General features: G+C 47.1%; 1 protein-coding gene across 1 annotated transcript; it reads left to right on the top strand.

Moving 5' to 3' along the window:
* The first annotated feature begins 4,908 nt into the window (after positions 1 to 4,908).
* On the top strand, positions 4,909 to 8,114 carry SOST (sclerostin). The gene is made up of 2 exons (XM_006832712.1): positions 4,909 to 5,125; positions 7,693 to 8,114. Exons 1-2 carry the CDS (start codon positions 4,909 to 4,911, stop codon positions 8,112 to 8,114), a joined length of 639 nt encoding a protein of 212 aa, XP_006832775.1.
* The last annotated feature ends 15,045 nt before the right edge of the window (positions 8,115 to 23,159 follow it).

The raw sequence follows: 23,159 nt of genomic DNA, 5'->3' as shown, positions 1-23,159 counted from the left end.
GGCTTTCTACTCCCGTAAGGATTTACACCCTCGGAAACCCTGTACAGGGTCGCTATGGGTCGGAACCGACTCAAAGGCACTTAACAACAACAATAGTTAATCAGAGAATAGGAGGGGTGATGTGGGTACCAAGCAAAAAATGAAACCGATAACCTTTGAGATCCCCTTCAGATCAAAGATTCTGTAATTCTGAGGCATCCAAGGAGTATTACTGATTTCTCAAATTTTGCCTGTCCTTCAAGGTCAAGTCGAAATGGGGACTTCCCATGAGGACCCCAGTTCTAATCCGGTTTGTTGTTAAGTGCCGTTGAGTAGGTTCTGACTAAATGGTGACCCTGTATGGGGCTTCTGAGGAATGAATGGTTGGTGAGCTTGAACTACTGACCTTGCAGTTCAAACCGACAGTCCAGCTCATTAACCTGCAGCACCATACCAGGTCTCCTATCTACTCCAGTAGGAAGAGGTTTTTCTTTCCTCTGAAGACCCCTAAGATTTTATCTTTTTTTCTAAAAAAGCAATTGTTGCCCACAATCTCCATCAAACAAAACAAAACAAAAAAGTATCTGAACTTTTTCTTAGTGACACCAAACACTTTCTGCTGGGTATTGGCATTATTAGGGCGAAGAATTTGTTTCTTGCTTCGTGTGGGAGTTCCTGGAGCGGGGAGCATGTTTCCAGCTCATGGTGCCTGGGGAGAGGCTTCACCAAATATTTGGCAAGTGGTCAGATGAACGAACAGCCAGCTCACTAGATGTGAAAGCCAGTCATCCACATGGAAAACCAAACAACTGTGCTAGAAATTAGGATTCAACTATTAAACTATTAACTTCTATTTGAAAAGATTCCCAGTGTTGGCAGCCAGGTGGAGAAAACTGCCCACTGACATGGTCCTTAGTGACCCCAGGAGAGTGGGGAGGCGTGGCTCCAGTGAAGGTCCCACCTGAGCTCCTCTTCAGGTCTGAGCAGAGAAGTTGGGGTGGGGTAGGGTACAGCAGACTAGGGGAACCTTTTGGAGAAAGCTCTACAAATATGTAGCGACACTTACCAACTGTCCACTCACTCTGACCCAGCATTCGCTTCTGGAAATAACCCTGAAGTGAAAAAAAAAAGTGATGTTGACATCTTCGCACCTAGAGCAAAGAAGAGTGACAAAAACCAAGGGACTAAGGGACCATGCAAACCACAGTCTCCACTAGTCTGAGACCAGAAGAACCAGATAGTGCCCAGCTACATTACCACTATCCACTATTGACTGCCCTGACTGGGATCACAGTTGGAGGTCCTTGATAGAGTGGGAGAAAAATGTAAAACGAAATTCCAAATAATAAAAAAAAGATTCGACTTACTGGTCTGAGAGACTGGTGGCACCTTCAAGACTATGACTCTTAGACACCCTTCATACCTGGAACTGAACCCACTTCCAGGGATCACCTTTAAGCCAAACTCTAGACAGGCCTGTATAAAGTGACCAAGAACACCCCTGAGAAATCTCAGAATAATCAGATGAAACCACAAGGGCAGGATTTGCCCCCAAAGTTCAGAAGGCAAGAAGGTGCAGGAAAGAATGAATGGAAACACGCAACCAAGGGAAGAAGTGAGAAGGTACTGTTAAGTGCTGTCCAGTTGGTTCCAACTCATAGTGACCCTGTACAGGGTTTCTGTGGAGCAGCTGGTGGGTTTGAACTGCTGATCTTGGGTTTGCAGTCCAGTGCAGATTCTACAGCACCACATCAGGGGATTACTTCTAAAGTCATAAAACGTATAAATTATTCAATGGTAAACTAATGTGCTCTGTAAACTTTTACCTAAATCACAATAAAATATTCAAAAAATATTATTTTATGGGATATTAACCACTCCCAAACCGCCCCCCCAAATAAAACCCATTGATAACCAAGTTCATGGAGCTGCCCCACAGGGTTTACAAGGCTGTAAATCTTTATAGAAGCAGACAGCCGTATCTGTCTCCCATGGAATGGCTGGTGGGTTTGAACCGCTGGCCTTTCAGTTAGCAGCAGAGGTGTAAATTCCTGTGCTACCAGGGTTTATTTGCTGCTCAGCAATAAAAAGGAATAAATTACTGATACACACAATAGTTTGGATGAATCTCCAGGGAATTATGCTGAGTGAAAAAAGCCAACAGTAAAATGTTGCGTATTGATTGTTTGTTGTTGTTAAGTGCCATTGAGTCAATTCCAACCCATAAGCGACCCTGTGTGGGGTTTCCGAGGAGCAGCTGGTGAGCCTTAACCGTTGGCCTTGCAGTTCAAACGCATGAACCCACAGTGCCACACCAGGACTCCCCGTATTAATTGAGTCTATGCAAATAAGTTTTTGAAGTGACAGTAGAAATGAAGAAAAGTTTAGTGGCTGCCATGGGTTGAGGTAGGAAGGAGTGTTCCGGAGGGAGATAGGTGTGGTTATATAAGGGCAACAGGTGGGACCTGGAACCGTTCTTTATCTGGCTTGCCAGTGGTGTGGTAAAGTTGCAAAGAATTAAACACACACATACATGACTATAAATAAGTTCAGCTGGGGAAATCTGAATAAGACTGGATTGTATCAATCTTAGACTCCTGCTTGCGACAGTATACAACAGTTTTGTAAGACTTCACTGTTGGATGAAACTGGATGAAGAATATATGCACTATCTCTATTTATTTGTTAGACTTACATGTGAATTTACAATGATCACAAAAATTTAATTAAGAAAATTACTTTCTGTAAGACTGTTCATAACAGCACTAACAGAAATCAGCTAAAACCTTGGTTGGGCTGATTCCAGGGGATATACCCTCACTCTGAACAATGCTAGGTTTGTGGACTGAGGACATATAAAAAGAGCTGTTGATGAATTAGCATGAAATGAAACAGTAGATGACATCATAGGTTCACTGTGAGTCATTCTGTGGCAAGCATGACTCTGGACTGTCAGGGAAATAGTTCAGTGGGATGACACTAAGTCAGTTTCAAGTCAGTTGGCTTTATCCCACACCACCACACCAGGACTCCAATATTACTTTGTTGTTAAGTGCCATCGAGTCGGTTCTGACCCATAGCAACCCTGTGTAGTATTTCTGTGGAGCAGCTGGCGAGCTTGAACCACCAACCTTGTGGTTCAAACAGACTTTGCAGTCCAGCGCGTTAACCCATAAGACCACAAATGAAATAACTCCAATTCTGAGCCTTACTCTTCTCCAGATACTGGTTTTTCCTCCATCTCCAGCAGGTGGCAGAAAAGTTCCAAGGCTAGTCCTAACTTCTGCATTTAATGTGATGGCCCTGAAGCTCCCAGCAGCCACAGGTGTGGCTCAGAGCACCGATCTCACAACCTCTGGGACCTCGAAGGTCTAGCCTTGCCTACATCTAGGGCAAACAGACAGTTGGCTGGCCACAACAGGGTTAACCATCCACATTCCAGAGCCAGGGAAAGGGAGGCTGGAATGTCACAGACGAGGGGAGGGGGTGTGAGGGCCAGCTTCTCACAACACTGCAGGCTCTGTTGGGAGAGATAGATCACCCCAACAATGGTCACAGCTGTTTTTGTCTGCCCTGAAGGAAACTGGCTTAGGAAGCAGGTATCAGAAAGGGCCCTTCCTGCAGGGACTTCTGTCTGGCTTGTAAAACTGTCAGGGCTTCGGCATTCATGTGCCTGGTGATGGATGGGGAAAGAAAGAGGGACAGACGGCCACAGATGGACACAGAGACTTGCAAGTTGAGGCAGGTGGCAAAGGCCTTGAAGAGGCTGTGCAGGTGAGCGTGCTGATTCATGGGCCAGTTAACATACCAAGGGGGGTCTCCCTTCAGGGCCAGGAGGGGTGAGCCCGCCAAACAATCCATCTCCACTGAAAGCTTCCGCCGGCTCCCCTTTATTTTCTTGCACCTCAGGTGTGAACCATTCTGTCCCAATCTCCCCCATCGCTGCCCTTCTCCTTCCGCTCCAGGGCTGAGGTAGCAATTTTACCTCAAGGTAAAAAAAAACTGACCCAAAGTCATTTTTGAAAAATGTAATGGGGTGGGAGACCAGAAAAAACATACATATTATAAAAATGCTGGCCTTGGCTTTCGCTAAGCAAAGGGATTCTGGGCTGTCTACCCCCACCCACAGCCTGCTAGCCTGGCTGAAAAGTATCTGTCATCCTGCACAGCACACACACACACATACAAGCCTGCGCTGAGCGCTGAGGTTTCTCCTCTTTGCATTAGAGCCATGTGATTCTGCTGGCCCTGGACTTGAGTCCCTACCCCCTGTGCCAGAGTGAGCATCTTCACTGTGGCCCTCTAGCTTTCCTGCTTGCCTTCCAGAAGATTCCAAGAAGTACTTTCTTGGTTAGGATAATAAATTCTGAGCTTCAGGTAGTTGGGCCAAGTGGAAGTTCTTTAAGGGCCGAGTGGAAGTTCTTTAAAGACATCTTTAAGCCTTTACTTGTGCCCTGTGCCCGTAAGAACCAAACAGACATTGGGCCATTGGTGAACTTGGCTAAGAAATGGGATTGCCTAGATTCTGTCTTGCACTTAGTTTTTGTTAAGCTAGTCTAAAGGTTGTGTTTAGAAGGCCCCAGAAGCCTAGGGAGGTTGAGAATCGGTAGTGCATTTTGATATCTGCAAACCACAGCTGCCTGCCTGTTGGCCCTGCCTCACACACCCCCTCCTCACTGGGTCACCTGGGAGCACCACCAGCAATTTGGAAATTTGCTGAGCTTGAGGCAAAGTCTTTGGGGGAGGGCTTATTCTGAGCACACCCCTTTCCCTCCCCCTGGGCTGAAGGAAACGTGGGTCCAGCCCTGCCCCATCCTGATCCCATTGGCTGGCATGAGGCAGAGAGGGGTTTAAAAAGGCCACCGTGCCTGGGTTGGAAACTGGAGCCTATGCTACTGGAAGGCTGGGTGCCCTCTTCTGGCTGGCACCATGCAGCACTCTCTAGCTCTGTGTCTGGTCTGCCTGCTGGTGCATGCAGCCTTCCGCGTGGTGGAGGGGCAAGGGTGGCAGGGCTTCAAGAACGATGCCACCGAAATCATCCCTGAGCTGGGAGAATACCCTGCGCCCCCACTGGAGCCAGACAACAAGACCATGAACCGGGCAGAGAACGGAGGGCGGCCTCCCCACCATCCCTTTGAGACCAAAGGTATGGGGCGGAAGCAGAGCCTAAGGGTCCTGGGAGGTAGCAAGGAAGTTTTAGAATCTTCTCTTGGGAGGGTTGCAAGACTGGAAGACCCTCAGCCTCTGCCAGCCCCTGTGAATGGGCTGTCTTGCCTGGGGCCAGAGGAGGAATGGCATGCCAGAGCAGCCTTGGAATGTGATTGCAGGGATGAGAAGTGGGGTAGGGTGGGATGGGGTGGGGGCTGGAAGTAAGTGATCCAGCAGGAAGGAGGCCCAGGGGCTGAGGGCACAGCCCTGGGACCGGCTCAAAAGAGAAATGGGTTCTAAGAATCAGGAACCAGGCCCAGGACCAGACACCACAGGGAGGGGTCCAGAGGAGGAGCCTCACACCCATGGAGCACCTGCTGGATGCCAGATACTCCACAGCAGGCTGGCCTGGTCCTGTAGTCCATAGACCCACCTCAGGGAAGCTGCGTGAGGTGAAGCCTCGGCTTGAAAGTGAAGAACTGTGCTCAGAGTTTAACTTGGTAGTGAACAGAAGAGCTGAGATATCAACTCAGTTTGATCAATTCCAAGACAGCCTGAGCTTATGTGTGAGGGAAGAGGTGTTGGGGCCTGGGAGCTAGAGCAAATCTATCCACCTCCAAAGTAGTGGGAGGACAGAAGCCAGAGAGATATCCCTTCAGGCGCCTTGCCCATGGTCTGCTGGTGAAATGGTACTTGGAGACAGAGGACTTGAAGGCCCATTTGAGCCCCTGATATAAGTGGCAGCTGAGACCGGCAGGGGACAGAGCTGGCACTATTCTATCCTGATTGCCTCATTCCTAGGGAGGGAGTCCAACCTGGGGAGAGTAAAAAAGTGATGACTTCAGTGGACACCCACCTGGGGCCCTGGTCACAGAAGAGGGGTGCATAAGTGACTCTCAGCGGGTAGAGATGGCTGAGGGGCTGGAATGACACCATTGTTAGAGTGGGAGATGAGCTACTTCCCAGGCTCCTACAACCCCACCCCCAAACACACACACACCTGCTGAGAATATGGGCTCAGGAAAAGCGGTCCCAGAGGAAGCCAGTTGCTGCTGGGGTTTTGAAAGGAAGGCAATGAGCATCCCCTCCAGGCAAAGTCATCTGAACTCAAGCAACTGCTAGATGGGCTTCAGGGAAACGGCCTCTAAGACAGCCACTGCCCTGGGCGCTCACAAGAGGCCATAAGGAAGCCAAACACACTCAAAACAAAGTCACCCTCTTTAGAGGAAGTGCCTGACCGGGAAGCACTATTCTTGGAAAGCCCCAAGTGCCACCTTCCCTGGGCAAACAGGCCACCCCCACATACCACCCCTGCAGCCTCCAAGACACCAGACCATTAGCCACCTCAGAGAGAGAGGCAGTCCCACCTCTCCAGGGCCACCTTGCCTAACTCGGGTTGAGGTCATTTTAGGATGATTTTTTAAATCCCTCTGTGTCATATTGCAACTATCCCCATGAAACCCTTGAGGGTGGACAGGTACTTGCATTTTAAACAGACAGGACCTGCTGTTTAAAAAGTTCCCATATATCCAAGCCCATAGTAGGTGACGAACAGGGGCGCAAACCTGAGTTGTCAAGTGCCAATTCAAGTGACACAAACAAGAGATGTGTTTGCAGAGTGTTTGGTGCCCAGCAGATGTTAGTAAGTGTGGGAGGGGGGCTGAACCGGTAGGTTTCAGTCTGAGCTCAGGCCCAGCCTCTCAGGAGTGCTCTGGCACACAGCTTCCATCCTTGTGGGAGCCGAGAGATGCTGGGGCTGCTGGGGCTCCGGGAAGACAGACTCTACCACTTCTGCACAGCCCCAGGGGCCTCTGTTTCCTCTTCTGTAACAATAGGGTTGGTTCCTTCCATATTGAATGAATTCTTGACAACCTCCTCTTCTTTTCCTCTGCAGTAGCTACTCCTGATATCTTAACTAATCCCCATTCATTTCTCCATGCCCTGCCCAACCCTACCAGTTGATTGGACAAAAGTTTGGGAGTCTTGGTGTGGTGATGTAGGGTAAGCACTTGACCACAAGGCCGATTTGAACCATAAGGTCAGCGCTTCAAACTCACCAACTGCTCCTTGGAAATCCTATACAACAGAGTCAGGCAGAGGGTGTGATTAGTACCTTTACGTGTCCCAATCTGGGACCTTGTGGCATAGGAGAGGGCCCCTTGGAGAGGAATAATAAATAATGCCTAACAACGAACACAGCTGTGTGCCAAGGATTAATTCCCGGGACAACCCATTTTACAGATTGGAAGTAACTTGTCTAATAATCACACAGGTATTACGAGATGGAGCTGGTATCTGAATTACCTAAGTTTCTTGGTTGCAAAGTCTCTGCCACCATGCAGTATTGGGGCGGGGGGGAGGGGCGGTGGAGAAAGGGGAGGAGAGGTGAGGAGGGAGACAGAGACGTTTCTATCCGCACCAGTACTAGAAACCACTCTGTAGAGCGGTGCCCAGGGGGCAAAAGCGTCAGAAGAAGGTGAGCACAGGTTTGGAAAAGGTGGGGTGGGTGAAGGAGGCCAGGCTAGGCAGCCGTTCTCCCTAACTCATGAGCGCCTTTCTCCGCAGACGTGTCGGAATACAGCTGTCGCGAGCTGCACATCACCCGCTACGTGACAGAAGGGCAGTGCCGCAGCGCCAAGCCGGTGACCGAGCTGCTGTGTTCGGGCCAGTGTGGTCCGGCACGCCTGCTGCCCAATGCCATCGGCCGCGGCAAGTGGTGGCGCCCCAATGGGCCCGACTTCCGTTGCATCCCCGACCGCTACCGCGCGCAGCGCCTACAGCTGCTTTGTCCTGGGGGTGCTGCACCGCGCTCGCGCAAGGTGCGCCTGGTGGCCTCTTGCAAATGCAAGCGCCTTACTCGCTTCCACAACCAGTCAGAACTCAAGGACTTCGGGCCCGAGACGGTGAGGCCTCAGAAGGGCCGCAAACCGCGACCGCGCATCCGGGGCGCCAAAGCCAACCAGGCGGAGCTGGAGAACGCCTATTAGAGTCCATCGCGCTGCGCTTCTCCAACGGGCGCCCCCGACGGAGGTCCTCCCGTGTTTCTGTCCCCTGTGCGTGGTTTGATTGTTTGTACTTCATTTAAAATACCAGCAGCCCAAGGGGAGGCAACCAGGCCCTGCGGAATCCGGGGTGCCAGGGGAGTCCCGCAGGGCAGAGGAGGGAGTCACTGACACTGAGCCCCCTCCGCAGACCCACCCCCTGAGGCCGCCCAGTTTTGCTGGTCTCACTGTAGGGGAGGCAGACATGGAAAAGTTTTCACTACCCGGGATTTTAAGGAAGTGGAGGAGAGTGGGGACAGCCTGGGACTGGTCATGAAAGTTCGGCGGGATCTCCCCTCAGGTCACCTCTCTGCCTTCAAGTGCAGGGTTTCTCTAAGACCACAGGCCTGAGGGTCCTAGACTGGCTCTGCCACTAACTTGCTATGTGACCTTGGACTGACCACATTCCCTTTCTGGGCCTCCACTTCCTCATTTGTAAAATTAGGGGTGGGGTGGAATGAGGCATCTATCATGTGATTCCAAGGACTTGGGTACCCTCTGAATGGACAGAAGAGAGAATGAGCTTGGATTGAATTCCTGTGGAGATCATTTCCAGAATTCGAGATGTGATCCTCTGATCTGACAGCCAAAGATGAAACAAGCAGAAAACAGACAAGAGTCTATTTATGGCTGAGAAACTCCTGGAAGATTCTATGTTGTTTCCAGCCTGGCCTCCCCAGATGTTTGGCTCCCTCCACTCCTCCATCACAAAGAATGCAGAAATCACACCATCAATTGGGGTTGAGAAGGAGGGGATCCCAAGGGAAGAGGGCGGAACAGAATTGCCTCTCTCTTGCCAACAAACAGCAAGCACCCTCTCCCCTGCCCCATGGTCATATTTTAAAGTCATCTTGCACAGAGATGCTCAAAGTCACCGCACACTGAGGTCCAAGTTTGGCATTCAAAGGTCCCACAGATCCTTCTCTGAGGCACCTCTTCCTGCCCACCACTCATGGTCACATTTCTGTCTAGAAAATAGCTTCATACTGCTCTGACATGGGATGGCATAACTTACGTTAAAAGAATATTATTGGGGAAAAAATTACAAGTGCTGTACATATGCTGAGAAACTGCAAGGCATAATAGCTGCCACCCAAAACTCTTTTTGAAAACCATTTCCTGACACCTCTTACTTTCTGTGTAGTTCTTAATAGTTAATTTTTTTTCTTTTTCTTTGTAAGCAGAAGCATATGTTGTATCAAAGCCTGCAGGGCTGACTGGTAGCTTTTGCAGTTCTCCCACATGGCACTTGTACACAAGAATGAAAGTAGTTGTTTTTAAAAGAGTTAAGTTACATATTTATTTTCTCACTTAAGTTATTTATGCAAACGTTTTTCTTGTAGAGAAGGACAATGGTCATATTGCTTTTGTAAAATAACAGTCTGTTCTCTCAGAACCCGGAGGCATTGTTAATAAAGACAATGAATCATTACAAGAGGATGTGGTCTCATTTTGTCAACCGCACACAATGTCATTTCTGTCAAAGTTAACACCTTACTCTAGGTCACTAGGGTTCCAAACTTGGAGGCACCTTTGACTGCTCTTTGGTGATCCTTGTGTCAATTATGTCCTTCCTTTGAAAAGTCATGTTTGCCTCTTCCTTTCCAAATGTAGGCCTCGTTCCTTCACCCCACCTCTACTGCAGTAACCTCATCCTGGTCTCCCTCGAGCACCTGCCCACTGCACTCCCGTCCCCAAACACCACACTGTTCTCATCATTTCACATGCCTGCTTAAGAGCCTTCAATAGGTCAAGTTAGGGCTTCTCCATCTGGCTTTCCCCCGTTCGATTTCCATCACTTCCTCCAAAGGTCTGTACCTTATTGATTCTTGCCTCCTTAGTTTGACACCCCTACTTACCACCACTCCTTCTTCTTGTTTAGTGCCATCAAGTCAGTTCTGACTCATAGTGACCCTGTATAGGGTTTCTGAGGAGTGGCTGGTGAATCTGAACCGCCGACTTTGCAGTTCAAACCAACCTTGTGGCCCAGTGCATTATCCTGCCATGCCATACCAGGAATTTTTACTTAGGGTTCACATTATTTATTACCTCTTCTCTGACCCCAAGATGCTCCAATCTCTCTCTCCTCAAATGTCCAAGCCACACACACACCTTTTTTTTTTTCTAATTTTTGTCGTGTGAATTGAGTGAAAGTTTACAGGGCAGATCATCAGTTTTACATTCAACAAATCATATACTTTGTTTCATTACAATAATTATAATCCCCTGTATGTACGATCAGTTAACAATATTTCTCTCTATTCATTTTATTTCTTTATTTAAACACTCAGGCATATATAATAATTTACACCACCAAAAGGAACATTCTGCAAGTCTGCCTCCTAGCTGCCAGCTCTCAGTCCCTCTCTTCCCATGAATTTAGAGTCCTCAGCTTCTCCCTCTCTCCATGTCCCCATCTCTGCCTCCATCTCTGGTGTCGCTGCTTCTCTGGATAAGGTCTCACATTCCGCTTGTTATCTTCTCCCTTGACGGTCCTAGGGTCCTCTGTTTCTGGACTGAAAGATTAATTACTCCCCCATTTTTGAAAACTTCTACCTTTACAATTGTGACAGTTGCAATTAGTCATGATAACATTTACTCACTATTGAATCATAAGAATCTTATCCCCATCTCTTTTGACCAGACCCATCTAGACAAGATAAAACTATTCAGTGAGGACTCTATCTTCCCCCACACACTCTTAAACTAAACTCCCTCTTGAAACCTTGCAAGCCAGTCACTTCGTGCCTTTATTGCCCCCTCATTTTAGGTAGTCAATGTCTAAGTTGTCCGTCCCTATCTACCCTGTGTACAGTGGGGATAGTATTGATACTTGATGTGAAGACTCCTTCCCTCTCTGTTGGTATTTAGAGTTACTACCTCCATGACTATAGGTCAAGTTCATCAAATTGTAGCAATTTACCCTCGTTTCCTTTATTAAAAAAATTTTTTTTTTTAAATTTTTTTATCTTCCTCTAGTCAAGTTCTGATTACCAAGCCATCGAGGCTAGGTCACATGGATACTATCTGCAAGTTTGGGTGTTCTTGTGCATCTCCCCTCACTTCATATCAGTTGGATGCTTCACTGTCAGCTCTAGCCCTCTGTGGCTCAGCTCTGTCCTTGTCCATGGGCTCAGATGTCCCCAGGTCTCACCACACTTTGGACCAACCAGCCTTTCCCCTTCTCTCTCTCATCTCCAGGTCAACGGGAGTCTATGGAACACACACACACCCCTTTTAAAATGTGTTTTCATTTTTTGGTGTTGAGTATAGAAACAATCAGACCCGAGCCTCTTTGTCCATGCCCCTACTTTGGTTCCTGATATTGCACTTCCCATGTGATGGATGTTCAGGGAATGCCTGTCTGGTCAGGTCAAGTCCTGCTTGCTCTCGGAGGAGACATGAGCCCAGTAAGATAGGACTAGCTCCTGGGGAAGTGGGTTCCAATATGGTTCTTTTGTGCCTCCCCAGTGGGAATGTAAGATTTTTGAAAGTAGCAACCATATCTTATACTTCTCTGAAAGTTTTTCCTCCCCAAGATGCCCACCAGTGATGGATGCTAACCAGCACTTAAATACCTTTCAATTGTCAGAAGGAGAGATTAACATATGTAAAATTTAAAATCAAGTCCAGCCTATCTTGTTTCACCCCAGGAGCCCCTGCCAATGTCAGCTGAGGTAGTCCTCGATTATGTTTCAGTTTAACTCCCTCCCAGTGACCTCTTCTAAATTTACTATCATCATATAGTCTTTGATAGATGCCAGTGGATGTTGCTGACTGGTTCCTCATCATCACTCCAGATCAGGAGAAGGCCACAACGCATCTTGAAGAATTTCCCAGGAACAAGTAGAACACAGAGACATCATTTATTTAGGCTGAGAGGTGGTGTGTCCCAGTGGGTGGGGGGACACAGGCTCTGGACCAGGTCTGTAGTTGCATTTGAGAAGGTTGAGGCACAGAGAGGTTTGATGCTTAGCTGACAGCCAGACATGGGCTCAGTGCCCCAACACTCACTCCAGCTGTCCAGAGCCTGGTGGCACATGGGCAAATCATCAGATCATAGTATGTTATGGGAACCAGGAACATGAGTCATTTGCTTGGTGGCAGGGACAAGGGATATGTGTTTGGGAGGGTTTCTCAGAGGTGGGTGCTGCTTACAGGCTTACCAACTGGAGAAGAGCAAAGGCACCAAGGTGACAAGGGCATGACTATGCCTGGGTGGATGTAGGTCAGTTGCTTCTCAGTGTGGACTGAGTCCTCACCTTGTGCAAGACAGCACAGGACACCAGGCTTCCTGGGAGCTAAGACTAAGTAAGGACCAGCCCAGATCCCAATCCCGTTACCATGAGGTGAAAAAAAAAAGCCCAAAGGCTAAATTGTAGGTCAGGTTGGAGGTTATTTATGGAAAGTTATATTCTACCTACATGGGGTCTAAGTGCCTGGCGCCAATCAGAAACAGAATAAACAACTGGCTGGGCTGGAAGGATGGCCTTCTGCTGTAAGAAGTGCGTGATCTGGGGGCACAGCCAGATGCGGGCTGGTATTAATAGTCTGAAAGTCACACGGACAGAAGGGTAGAGATCTGTTTAACACACACACCAAAAAACCCCAGCCAAAGCCATTGCTGTCGAGTTAATTCTGACTCGCAGTGATCTTGTAGGATAAGGGAGAACTAACTACCCCATAGGGTTTCCAAGGCTGTAATCTTCATGAAAGCAGACTGGCACATCTTTCTCCAGCAGAGTGGCTGATGGATTCCAACTGCCGACCTCTTAGTTAGAACCAAACACTGAACCACTACCCCACATACAATCCACAGGACTATACTTATGTTCCAAGTACACATCAGTCTACCTTTGCACAAGGTGGTAAAGGAAAATCCACATGACTCCGAAGTCCCCCGTTTTTCTTCGAAGCAGCTGGGGAGAGTTGTTGTTGTTGTGATGTGCCGTCAAGTTGGTTCTGACCCATAGCGACCCTGTATAGGGTTTCCGAGGAGCAGCTGGTGAGCTTGAACCGCCGACCTTGCAGTTCAAATGGCTTTGCAGTCTGGCGCATTAACCCATAGCACCTAGAGAGCTTAAAAAGCCACCTGCCTTGAAGTCAAGTTCAGAGTCACAGAGACTCAACGCTGGGGCCACGGTCAGCATCCACCTGCCTCTGGTCTAATCCCTGATGAAGGCCAGTGCTCCTTATCCTAGCTCCCAAACCTTCAATATTATAGCTCTGGGTTCTGCATATGTATGTCTTCCTGCTCCATCCCTACCTCCCGTACCTTCTCCCTTGTCCAAGGGCTCTCCTTTGCTTAGACCAATAGCTGACAATCCTTTTGTGGCTGAGGGGGGTGGGGCGGTGAGGTGGCAGAAGGGACAGTACAGTCATGGCCTTCTAAATCAGTACAATAGTTGGTTGTCCTGGTGTATACCTATTGGCCTGGTGTAATCATTACAACACCCATTTTCACTCTTGGGAATGTTCTGGGTTGAACAATAATTTTTTCTCCCCTCCTGGACTTTAATACCCAGGAAAGCAGGGGCCCTTGTCTATTGCTGTTCTTCAGGCCATTCCCTAGACATCAGTGCAGGAAGCATCAAAAGAAGATGGAAGGAACACACAGAGATTCTGTACCAAAAAGAGTTGGCTTATGTTCAACCATTTCAAGAGGTAGCATATGCTCAAGAACAAAACGGCACTGAAGACATTAATCATAATTTTTAAAAAAGCTTCAGGAATTGACAGAATATCACTTGAAATATTTCAGCAAACAGATGCAATGCTGGAAGCGTGTGCCAAGAATTTGGAAGACCCCTACCTGGTCAACTGACTGCAAGAAGTCCATATTTGTGCCCATTTCAAAGAAAGGCAACTTTATAGAATGTGGGAATTATTGAACAATATCATTGAGCGCTGGAGTCCTGGTGTGGTGCTGTAAGATGAGCACTGAACTGCTAACTATAATGTCAGTGGTTCAAATCCACCAGGTGCTCCTTGGAAACCCTATACAGAGTTGTTATGAGTCAGAACGGACTCAATGACACTTAACAATAACAACCATTAAGCATTAGGCTGCTAACAGCAAAGTTGACAGTTCAAACTCACCAGCTGTTCCTCTGAAATCCTCCACAGAGTTGCTATGAATCAGAACCAACTTGACAGCATTTAACAACAACAACAATCATTAATATCACATGCAAGTAAAGTTTTGCTGGGGATAATTTAAAAACAACAGTAGTTGCAGCAGTATATGGACAGGGAGTTGACAGAATTAAAATGGGATTCAGAAGAGGACATGGAACTGAGGATATCATTGCTGACATCAGATAGATCTTAGCTGAAAGATACCAGAAAGATGTATGCTTGTGTTGTATTGATTATGTAATCTCATTAAACTTGTGCTCATCCAGAACCTGGACATAGACCAAGAGGCAGTCATTTCAACATAGCGAGGGGATACTTTGTGGTTTAAAATCTGAAAAGGGGTACACCAGGGTTATAGCCTTTAACCATACTTATTCATTCTGTATGCTGTAATCAGGAGAAGCTGGACTATACGAAACAGAACGTGGCATCAGGATAGGAGAAAGGCTCAGTAACAGCCTTGCTTGCCGAAAGTGAAGAGGATGTAAAGCACTTTCTGATTACCGCCTTCCGTATGAATTAAAACTCAGTGTAAAGAAAATACAAGTCCTTGCAACTGAATCAATAAACAACATCATGATAAATGGGGATAAGATTAAAGTTGTCAAGGATTTCATTTTACTTGGATCCATAATCAATGCTTATGGAAGCAGCAATCAAGAACTCAAAAGATATATTGCATTGGGCAAATCTACTGAAAAAGACCTCTTTGAAGTGTTAAAGAGCAAAGATGTGACTAATGTGCACCCTACCTAAACCATGGTATTTTCAATTGCCTCATATGTGTGTGAAAGCTGAACAATGAATACGGAAGCTAGGAGAAGAATTGATGCATTTGAATTGTAATTTTGGTGAAGATTATTTAAAGTACTACGGACTGCCAGAAGAACAGGCAAATCTGTCTTGGAAGAAGTACAATCAGAAAGCTCCTTTGGAAGCAAGGAAAGCGAGATTTTGTCTTCTGTACTTTGGACATGTTATCAAACGGGACCAGTCCCTGGGAAAGGACATCATGCTTGGTAAAGTATAAGGTCAATGAAGAAGAGGAAGACTCCTTAATGAGATGAATTGGAACAACGGTTCAATGATGTGCACAAACATAACTTCAATTGTGAAGCTGGTGCAGGACTATGAGCTAACTTAACAGCACCGAGCAATAACAGTAACAGAGCATCCCCTCACAGCCAGCACCATAGACACCTGGTATACATCACGGTGGAATATTCTTTCGTTTAGTTTAGGGTTTCTTCTCTCATGAGATTAGCCAATTACTGTAGAGTTGATTCTGAATCATGGCAACCCCTGGGTATCAGAGTAGATTTGTGTCCCATAGGGTGTTAGGAACATATCTTCAGGGGTTCCACCAGTCTCTATTGAATCAATAAGCCTGGTCTTTTTTTTTAAATGATCTTGAGATTTGTTCCATATTTTCCCCCCAACTCTACTCAGGACTTCAAACGTGAAGACCCTTTCAGAGCAGCTGGTAGTGGTAAGTGGGCACCATCTAGTTTTTCTGATCTCAGAGTTGTAGAGGCACAGGTTCACATGATCCATTAGTTCTTTGGACTAATTGTTTCCACACATTTTCAATTTTCTTCGCTCTTCTTTGCTTTAAATAGGGAAAAACTAATAGTTGCACCTTAGATAGCTGCTTACAAGTTTTTAGGACCCAGTCCTTTCTCACCAAAGTAGAACATTATCTTTGTGGATTATGTTATGCCAGTTGATCTTGGTGTTCCCTGAGACTACTCCAGAGAGTTTTCAGTAGCTGATTTTCTGGAAGGCCTTTCATGTAAGGAGCCTCTGGATTGACTCAAACTTCCAAATTTTGATCAGTATCCAAGTTCGTTAACCATTTGTACTGCTCAGGGGCTCCCTCAGGTAATGGCTGTTGGTTTTTTTAGGTGCCTTCAAGTTGATTTTGACTCATAGTGACCCCAAGTGATAGGGTCAACCTGCCCTATGGGGGTGTCTTTAGTTGTGATCTTTGTGGAAGCAGATTACCAGGTCTTTCTCCCTCGGTGCTGTTGAGTGAGTTCCAACCACCAATAGTAGGAAGGGTGGAAATTAGTCCTTTGATCATGAAAGAAGGACAGTCATTGTTGACCAAGTCAATTCCAACTCATAGGACAGAATAGAACTGCCCCATCGGATTCCCATATGGAAGCCGACTATCACCTCTTTCTCCCATAGAGCAGCTGGTGTATTTGAACCAACTGTTCAGTGGTTCGCAGCTGAGCGCTTAAACCACTGTACCACCAGGGCTCCTTATCTGGATGGCAGAGAGAACAAATAAATACATAGCATAAGGCCGAGGGCAGAAAAGTTCTCTAAAGAAAAATACAGTTGAATGAGCAGGTAGGGAGTGAGGGAGGTGGCCAGGCCTGGTCTCTCTGAGGAGATGGCATTTGAATCGAGACCATAAATGCATTGGGGGAGGGAGCCACACTAGCAGGGGGTGCATGTGCTAAGAGGGGGAGCAGTGAGTGCAAAGGCCCCACCTATGTGGTGGGGGTGTGAAGGGACACCACTAATTGCCTTGGGTGCCTTTCAGGCGTTTCCATACCAAGACTGCAACCCCTGATCTGGAAACCAGTGTAGTAATTATAATTATAGTGGTGAGATGAACGTGTGTGTGCAAGTGTGCATGTGTGTAAAAGAGAGCAAGTCTCTCTTTGTATGTTCTCCTGGTTCTGTATGCTAACAAAGAAGTGGTCCTGGAGAATAATTTGCATAGTATTAATTATTTAGCTATGTATACCTTTGGAGTTCTCTTGTGGCACTTAGGATAAGTGCCACAAGAGAAAGATCGGCTGTTCAAACCCCCAAGTCACTCCATGGAAACCCTATGTAGGGTCGCTATGAGTCAGAGCTGACTCCAAGGCACTTAACAACAAGAATGTGTATACCTTTATTTTCTCTCTCTCGTTTTTAATCATTTTTTGTGTGCCTTTAATCTTTTTGTTGACTTTGTATTGGGAATTAATGGAAGATTTACAGAGAAGATGGTCAGTTTTATATTCAACAGATCATTCACTTAGTTTCATCTCAACAATTGCCATCCCCTCCATGCAACAACAGTTACCCCACTTTCTCCCTGTGGTTCCGATTTCCATTCCACCCTCCTTCCCAAAAGGAGTCCTGGTGGGGTAGAGGGTTACACATTGAGTTGCTAACCACAAGGTCAGCAGTTTGAATCCACTGGCCACTCCATGGGAGAAAGATGAGGTTTTCTGCTCCTGTAAAGATTTATAGCTTCGTAAACTTTATACAGGTTTTGAGTCAAAATCTGCTTGACGACATACAACCACTACCACCACCTCCTTCCCATCCCTTCTCAACTTTGGCCTTAGAATTTCTCTTTTGGTCTTAAATGATTGACCATTCTATGGTAAGTATACCTTACTAGTATTGATGTACCCTCTATATACCTATCTACTGCCTGGCTGAACATTGGGTCACAAGGGTGAGTTCCATTCCACACCTGAAGGGTGGTGGAGGGCCATAGTCTTGGGTTCCTCCGGTCTCTTTCTGACCAGTATGCCTGGTCTTTTTTATAATTTTGAGTTTGTTCTACATTTTCTCTCACTCTATCAAGGACCATCTAATGTGAGTCCTTTCCGAGCAGTTGTTAGTGGTAGCTGAGCACTGTCTAGTTCTTCTAGTCTACGAGTTATGGGGACTGATGTTCACCTGTTCCATTGGTCCCTTGGACTAGCTGATTCCAAACATCTTCAATTCTCAACACTCTTCTTTTTTCTGCACATGGAGAGACCAATAGTTGCACCTTACATGGCCACCCATGAGCTTTTAAGATCCCCATTGCTACTAACCCAAGTAGTATGTAGAACATTGTCTTTGTGGACTATTTCATGCTAATTGACCATGGTGTCCCCTAAGACTATGATCCTGAGCCCCCAGGCCCCACAACTCATTGTCTTAAGACGTTTGATAATATCTAAGAAACTTTCATCATCAATTTGGCTAAGAAATTGAGTGGACAAGGGAACATTTTCTAAAAATGTTTGCAGGGCACAGTACAAGATAATGCTCTGGACTGTAAGGTTATTTTGACCCACAAGGTTAGCAGTTCAAACTCACCAGCTGCTCCTTGGAAACCCTTTACAGGGTCAATATGAGTCGGAATTGATTCGATGGCACTTAACAACAACAATGAAAGAAGTATCTTGTGGGCCACCTGTTCCATGAAAGCCTTGGACTCCCACTCTCCTGAAATGAGAACAAAATAACTCCTAAGCCTTTTGTGATGGAAAGCAGGATGGTTCTTTAAAATGCCATCAAAACTTGGGTAACAAGGGCCACAAGAAATCATTTTATTGTGTCCTTTTCGCCAAAATATTCCAGTTCAGTCAGCCCCCACCTCCTTGCCAGTTCGATCTCCTGTACCAGCCCCTCTGCCCTTGCTCAAGCCCTCCAACTCTGTCCTACTTTGAGTTCCTCGAAAGCACGCGGCTTTTTTGGGGGGGTGGGGGCTGGGGGTATGGCAATGCTATTCCCTCCTCCTAAAATACTCTTCCATGCCTTCCAGTCTAAGCTCAGATGTCAACTCCTCAGAGACCTTCTGTGACCACCCCAGCTAAAACAGAACCTCACTGTTCTCTTTCCCAATCCTTGTCACAGTTTGTCATTTTGTACTTGTATCACATCACATCTGTTCAATCCTCAGCCATATTAGGCAGGGACTGAAGTTGGCTTGGAATCCATTCATGCCGTTAATGGAATGGATGGCTATTTGTGTCTACCCAGTGGCACTTCAGAAGAAAAGCCTGGCCATCTACTTCAGAAAACTCAGCCATTGAAAACCTGTGGGGAACAATTCTACTCTGACACCCACACGGTTGGCTGCCCTAAGTCAGAATTGACTCTATGGTAGTTGGTTGTTCTGACAAGAGAAGACATCCCTAACAAAAGAACAAATATGCATCCACGATGCATCTCAGGTGTCCACAGTATGCCTGGTACTAGGGATGCCCTGCTGAGCAGCAATAGATGAGGGTCCCTAGCAGGAGCTTAGAGTCCTGGTGTGGCGCCGTGGGTTAATGTGCTGGACTGCAAGGTCAGTTTGAACTGCAAGGTTGGCGGTTCAAGTTCACCAGCTGCTCCTATAACAGGGTCACTTGTGTCGGAACCCACTTGACGGTACTTAACAACCACAACAAGCAGATTCTTTGTGAATGATCAGCAAGGACAGGTGGCCCACCCTGCGCATCTGATGTCACTTAGACCCAGGGTCACAACAAGGATGAACTGTAGTCTGCCTAGGGCAGCTGTCCTCCTAATTAGGGGGTCAGAGACACTCTCTACCCCACCCCCAAGCTCGGAAAAATGTCTGGGCTTTTCTATTGCTCATTCTTCATGCAGGTGCTGTTTTCTTTCCCTCAATCGCTTCACCACCCCCTCCCCACAGTAGGGGCCCCATGTCTGGTTGTCTTCATGGAGACTTCACACTACTAGAAGCTCCTCACAGAGCCTCCTTTCCCACACGCTTCTCCGGTGGGGCGGCGCAGGTGCACCTCTGAAGTCAACTGGGCACCTCCACCACTCCGGAGCTCTAGCCAGGTGGTCTCCCGGCTCCTCCTCAACCTTCCCCACTGCAGCTAACCCACCACCACCATACGTGTCCATCTGCCTGCTGACCACCTGCCTGATGTCTCTTGAATCCTTTCTTTTTTTTTTTTTCAGTGCTACCACCCTGACTCAGCCTCCCTCTCACCTGGCCTTCTTCATGCCCACCTTCCCCAGTGGCAGATGCTTATTCTACAGGCTCCTCTGCTGGACACCCACCTGCTAGAGACTTTTCCCCAATAATCTCCATGGTAGCCTTGCTGGGCACCTTTTCGCTGTCCCCAAGTGCCATGCTCTCCTCATACAGTCCCTGCCTTTGTCAGGCGGGTCCCTCACCTCAAACGCTGTCCCTGTGTTATCTGTCCACTCTAGTTTCTCCTCCAGGAGAAGCTCACACCCCCTTCCTCCTGGAAGCCTCTCAGAGCCTCGGACTTAGTTAGCACTCTGAAGGGCTAAAGGGGGAATAACTGGGAGAAGCCCGTGGGAGCCTTGCTTCAGGTTTGTCCTGAACTGGGAGGTCCAGCAGTGCTTTGGCCCCAAGAATATCTCCTTGAGCACTGCCTTGCTGCCCATTCCCCACCACCAGAAGCCCAGAGCAGGCAGGGACTGGGAAGCACTTCGTGGAAGGTGGGTGGGCCCAGACCCACAGGAAGGGGCTCAGGGCATGAGCTGAAGCAGCTTAAGCCCTAAGGACCTCCCAGGCAGGTCTCCTGAGGGGCTGGCACAGGAAGCAAATTCTTTCCCCAACACATCACTGAGGAGAAGATGATGTCTTGGGGTGAGACTTGGGCTGGATTGGCTGGGGAAGTGGGTATGTGTAGGGTGGGGCAGTCAGCCTCAAGGCTTCCTTAGGAGGGAAGCAGAGAAGCTGGAAGGAAGACAGGAGCGATGGCATGCTGGCACCACAGAGCTGGGCCTTGCCAGCCTTAACATCTGCCCCCCATACCTGGCCCCAGGAGACAGGGATTGAGCACATCTTCTCCACCAGGTGGTGCGATTGTAGCAAGCCCTGGACTTCTCCCAGGGACTCTGGGGGTTGCTGGATCTAACACCAGCCCAGATAGCTCAGGATTTGGACCAAAGTTTTATTTCAAAATATAGAGCAAATAAATCCACCCACAATCCCAGCCCTCCCCATCAGTACAAAAGCATGCTTGCATTTAGGTGCAATTCCTTCTACTCTTACTTCCTGTGTGTGCACATCTAACCATCATTTCTGATGGCTGCCTGGCCCGTTGAAATAATGGACTGTAGTTTCTGTCAGCACTGTCTGTGGTCTTCTGACCCACACATTAGCACTCTCTTGTCCTGGGCCAAACACCATGTTCCAGGCCAATGTCCTGGCCCTCTCAACAAGTCCTTTCCATCTTCTTGTGTTCTTCTGATCCAGGCCTTCGCTTTGCTACCTAACTTGTATGTTATGCTCACCTGTTAGATTGTGACAATTTAGATAGCAGTGTCTCAAAGATGGGAAAAAGACCCATATCCAATTCTGAGGTTCCTCAAGAACAGACTTTATGGCACTTAACAGCAATAAAAATGAGTCTCGGTGGTCCTGGCTATAGGGCAAGTCCAGGATTAGCACTGGACTGCCAACTACAAGGTTGGCAGTTTAAACCTACCAACCACTCTGTGGGAGAAAGATGAGACTTTCCGCTCCTGTAAAGGTTTACAGCCTCAGATACCCTATACAGGGTTGCTATGAGTTGCCATCGACTTGATGGCAGTGTTATTGATTATAATATATTATACAAGGCAGATGCACCAAAAGAGGGTTATGAAGATTACCAAGTATTAATGTTTATGTTGAACAAATTAAGGCATTTATAAAATGATAATGTAATATAACATTGCTATGAAACTCACAAGAAAAATTCAAATTCAAAAGGCACCACAGGTTGGTACTGGCTGTTCAGAATTGTGAGAACATCAAGGTCAAGTGATGACTGTCTTTTTGGTCTTGTCAGAATAATTCTCTGAGACTAAGCATGTAATATCGTATTTGAAAATAACACCAGAAGTCTATTTGAAGCTCATCAAAAATATTCAATCTGGTACAATTGGCTCCCCAGATTCCCCCTAGCCTCCCACCCCAATTGAAAAACACAACAGGTAGTCCCGAAAGCTTCTCTAAAACTGATCCTTGGCCAATTTTCTCAGCCGCGTGAGACCCCACCCTCAGACCCTCAAATCTGAGCCTTGTTGCTTGGAGTACCTCTCTACCCATTCAACCCCAGTGCCTGGGGTCCCACCCTAAGCAGCCCCCTTCACTGGTGCAAGAGGACATTTGGACATTTCACGATCTCCAATATTTTCTCATAAGTGGGGTGACATGGGGTTTTCTGTTCTTGTCAACTCATTTCTTCTCCCTAACCTTATCCATGATGTTGTTGTTGTTAAGTACCATTGAGTCAATTCCAACTCATAGTGACCCTGTATAAGGTTTCTGAGGAGCATCTGGTGGGTTCGAACTGCCGACCTTCTGGTTCACAGTCCAGTGCTGATCCTACACCAGGAGTCCTTATCTCTACTAGAGAGAGAATTTTTTTAATATCATAAATCATTGAGTGGTACATTGAGACACAATCCTCCCAGGCCAGAGAGACTGCCTATATTTGAGTGTCTTCCACTCAAAAAATGGGCAGATGCAGGGCAGGTAGTTCTGCCCACCTTGGTCACAAGAATCTTAAGGGGCAATCCATTCCTACTAGCCTCTAACCAAAGGGGGTGAAGCTGGTTTTCCAAGAGAAGATTAGAAAAAGAAGGAAGAGGGAGACCAAGGACAATGGACCTGGCTGAGCATGGTGGAAGTGGTTCTGTCTCCCTGAGGCAACCCAACAGAAAGGGAGTGCATCTTCTGCTTCTGAAGGTGACTGGGTTCCCTGCACCCTCTTCCGGACATTGTTGTTGTTGTTAAGTGCCATGGGGTCTTACTTATAGTGACCCTGATTAGGGTTTCTGAGGAGTGGCTGGTAGGTTTGAACTGTCAACCTTGCAACTCAAACTGACCTTGCGGTTCTGGACATTGAGAGACATAAGGACAGCCCCAAGCATCATTTTTGTACAACTCTCACCACTATCTATTTCCAATTCTTTCTTCTCTCTCTCCTTTCTCTCCACCCCATTCTTTCTTTTCCTTTATACCACTTACAGGAAAGTTCCCAATGGTTTGTCCTAATGAAAAAATAAATATACATGTGCATGAAAAGAAAAAAGAAAGCAATTTCCCTCCCCACTTACTTTTATTTTTTAACTGATCTTCCCCAA

This window comes from Chrysochloris asiatica, unplaced genomic scaffold, assembly GCF_000296735.1.
Source record: "Chrysochloris asiatica unplaced genomic scaffold, ChrAsi1.0 scaffold00007, whole genome shotgun sequence".
Classification (NCBI taxonomy): domain Eukaryota; kingdom Metazoa; phylum Chordata; class Mammalia; order Afrosoricida; family Chrysochloridae; genus Chrysochloris; species Chrysochloris asiatica.
Note: the sequence above shows the minus strand (reverse complement) of the source record. Positions and strands in the feature narration are given on the sequence as shown.

Excerpts from the sequence above, each read along its gene's own strand:
- SOST (XM_006832712.1), top strand. The coding sequence starts at position 4,909 with ATGCAGCACTCTCTAGCTCTGTGTCTGGTCTGCCTGCTGGTGCATGCA. Across the intron at positions 5,126-7,692 it reads CCATCCCTTTGAGACCAAAG|ACGTGTCGGAATACAGCTGT; the intron begins GTATGGGGCGGA and ends CTTTCTCCGCAG.